At 37.8% G+C, this 3,325-nt stretch overlaps 1 protein-coding gene across 1 annotated transcript in view; it reads left to right on the top strand.

The window, feature by feature from the left end:
* STIM2 (stromal interaction molecule 2) overlaps positions 1 to 3,325 on the top strand; it is a 107,515-nt gene that overhangs the window by 74,716 nt on the left and 29,474 nt on the right. The window contains exon 5 of the mRNA XM_015568684.1: positions 1,213 to 1,324. Within this exon, the coding sequence (XP_015424170.1) occupies positions 1,213 to 1,324 (112 nt within the window). The remainder of the gene's footprint in view (positions 1 to 1,212; positions 1,325 to 3,325) is intronic.

The following is a 3,325-nucleotide window of genomic DNA, read 5'->3' as shown; positions in this document are numbered from 1 at the left end:
AAGCTTCAGACTTGTATATCTGACTGCTTATCTACACTTTAATATCTACTACATACTTCAAACATAGCATGTCTAAAAACAGAACTTTGATCTCTGCCACCTGCCGGTACTTGCTTCCCCAGTCAGTCCCCACCATTCTTTCCTATCTCAGTTAGTGGCACCATCCTCTGTACTTCTTTGGGGCTTTACTTCAGCTATCAACCCCCATCTACTTTATCAGCACATCTAGCAGCATTATCCCAGAATATGTCCTGAATCTAACCACATGTCACTATATTCTCTATGAGCACCATAATCCAAGGCAATAATCTCTTTTGCTTGGGAAGATATGTAAGGAATGGTTTTCTTATTTCTCTGTTTTCAGTCTTGTTTCCTGTAATCCATTCTCTACATTTTGAAGGCTGATAGTTTCAAAACATAGGTTATTTTATCCTTACCATCTTATTGAAATTCAAAAAATATCCAGAATTTTTTAAAACCCTCTATGATCTGGACTCTCACTTCTTCCTATCTCTCAACACAGCTAGTTCATTCCTATCATAAGGTCCTTACATTAACTTTTCCTGCAATTTCGGATATTTTTCACCCAGATCATCACAGTGTTGGCTCCTTGTAATTTTCAGGTCTCGGTCTTGATAATAGCTCTTCAGAGAGGTTTATCCTGAGATCTTTCTTCCTTAATAGCTGATCAATATCTGAAATCTGCCCCCCTTTTCTTTTTTTCATAAATTGCCCCTCCCTACTCCCACGGTAATTTATGTTCCATGAGGGCAAGAACTTTATTCATCTTGTTTATTACCATATTCTTGGTGCAAATGTGGAAAGAATGATGAATAATAATATTTCTACATTCAGGGAAATGATGGTTTGTTTCATCCTGCACAAACTTTTCATAGATGCTTATTTTAGAATTAACCATGTTAATATTTTGTCTCTTTTAATGTGTTTTCTCCATTCTAGATTTGTAAGCCCTTTAGGGTAGGAGGTATTTCTTCATTGTTTTTAGGTCTCATAGAATGCTAAATACCATTTTAGTACTTAACATTGATTGAATTGAATTGAAAAATTCAGTCTAACATCTTTATTTCCTCTGAATTTATAGTAATGATATATGTGTGTGTTTATGTGTATCTATATAAATAGATACATAATTTATATAAATTCTGAAAATAGGTGTGTATAAAATATGCCTTCTCCATTTATACTTTGTAGTTCATAATTGGACCCTTGAGGACACACTTCAGTGGTTGATAGAATTCGTAGAACTACCCCAGTATGAAAAGAACTTTAGAGACAATAATGTCAAAGGAACAACGCTTCCCAGGTGAGTCTTTATTATCCAAACGTATTTTTTCCACTCATGGAGAGTTATATGCTACATGTTACTTTTCATTGCCAAATCTACAAGTTACTTCTGTGGCTAAGAACTCAAAGGATATATTATACATATATCCATTCTTTAATATTTGAAGGTATGAGTGTTTTCAAGTTTTAATCAATTTTTCTTGTCTAAACAATACTAAACACCCTTTAAAAAATTTTTACCCAAGAAAAGTAATTTTGAGAATGAGAAGGTGGGACAGCTGTATCTTTTTTTAGATAACATCAAAGGAACCAACCTCTGACCATCTGGGAAATACGAAAAAAATTTGTTTATTTGATACAGATCCACTTTTATGAAAAGACCTGTTTGAATGGATTAATTTATAGATCCTTCTTAATTGGCATTCTTTTAATAACAATAACCACTCAGTATTAGTGGCCATAAGTTAAATCTTAAAAACTGAATTTTAATGAACAAAATGTAAATAATAGCAAGCACTTTTAACTCTAAATTGTATAGAAGTACTCTATATTATCTCATTTAAGCTTCATGGTTAACATGAACTATGTATTATTATCCCCATTTTATAGATTAAAAAAACCAAGTCAGAGAGAAGTTAAATATTTTGCCCAAGGCAGCATTCGAACACAAATAAACCTGATACCAGAGTTTAGGATGTTAATTTATCCTTTCTATGTCTGGAGTTGTTACTGGTTTTCTGAATTATATTTCCTAAATCTCCATTAGTAAACTTAATATTTATAGATTTTAATGTTAAAATTTGAAATAATTCTACCAGAATTTGACCCTTACAAGATTGCTTATGTTTCATTCCTCCCTGGATTGTTTCTTATATCAAAAAAAGCTCTAATCCCTTTTTATTATCTAATTAGAGGCCCGGTGCATGAATTCATGCACCAGTGGGGTCCCTTGGCCTGGCCTGCGGCATCAAGTCAAAACCAGCTCTCTGATATCCCCCGAAGGTCCCAGATTGCGAGAAGGTGCAGGCCAAGCTGAGGGACACTACTGGTGCACAGTCGGGGCCAGGAAGAAATGCGGGAGGTTGGCCAGCCAGGGTGGGACTGCAGGAGGGCTCCAGGGCATGTCCAGTCTGTCTAGCTCAATCCCCATCGGCTGGACCCCAGCAGCAGGCTAACCTACTAGTCAGAGTGTTTTCCCCCTGGTGGTCAGTGCATATCATAGCGAGTGGTTGAGCAACCTTAGCATATCATTAGCACATTGCGCTTTGATTGGTTGAACAGATGACAGGACCCTTAACATATTAGGTGTTACTGGTTTTCTGAATTATATTTCCTAAATCTCCATTAGTAAACTTAATATTTATAGATTTTAATGTTAAAATTTGAAATAATTCTACCAGAATTTGACCCTTACAAGATTGCTTATGTTTCATTCCTCCCTGGATTGTTTCTTATATCAAAAAAAGCTCTAATCCCTTTTTATTATCTAATTAGAGGCCCGGTGCATGAATTCATGCACCAGTGGGGTCCCTTGGCCTGGCCTGCGGCATCAAGCCAAAACCAGCTCTCTGATATCCCCCGAAGGTCCCAGATTGCGAGAAGGTGCAGGCCAAGCTGAGGGACACTACTGGTGCACAGTCGGGGCCAGGAAGAAATGCGGGAGGTTGGCCAGCCAGGGTGGGACTGCAGGAGGGCTCCAGGGCATGTCCAGTCTGTCTAGCTCAATCCCCATCGGCTGGACCCCAGCAGCAGGCTAACCTACTAGTCAGAGTGTTTTCCCCCTGGTGGTCAGTGCATATCATAGCGAGTGGTTGAGCAACCTTAGCATATCATTAGCACATTGCGCTTTGATTGGTTGAACAGATGACAGGACCCTTAACATATTAGGTTTTTATTTATTTTTTATTTTTTATTTTTTTTAAATTAAACCTTTTTGTTCAGATTATTACAGTTGTTCCTCTTTTCCCCCCCATAGCTCCCTTCCACCCGTTTCCCCCCCCACCCCCTTCCCCCCCCCCCC

The sequence above is a fragment of the Myotis davidii genome, unplaced genomic scaffold (genome assembly GCF_000327345.1).
Source record: "Myotis davidii unplaced genomic scaffold, ASM32734v1 scaffold743, whole genome shotgun sequence".
NCBI classification, from domain to species: Eukaryota; Metazoa; Chordata; class Mammalia; order Chiroptera; family Vespertilionidae; genus Myotis; species Myotis davidii.
This window is presented reverse-complemented; position numbering and strand designations above follow the sequence as displayed.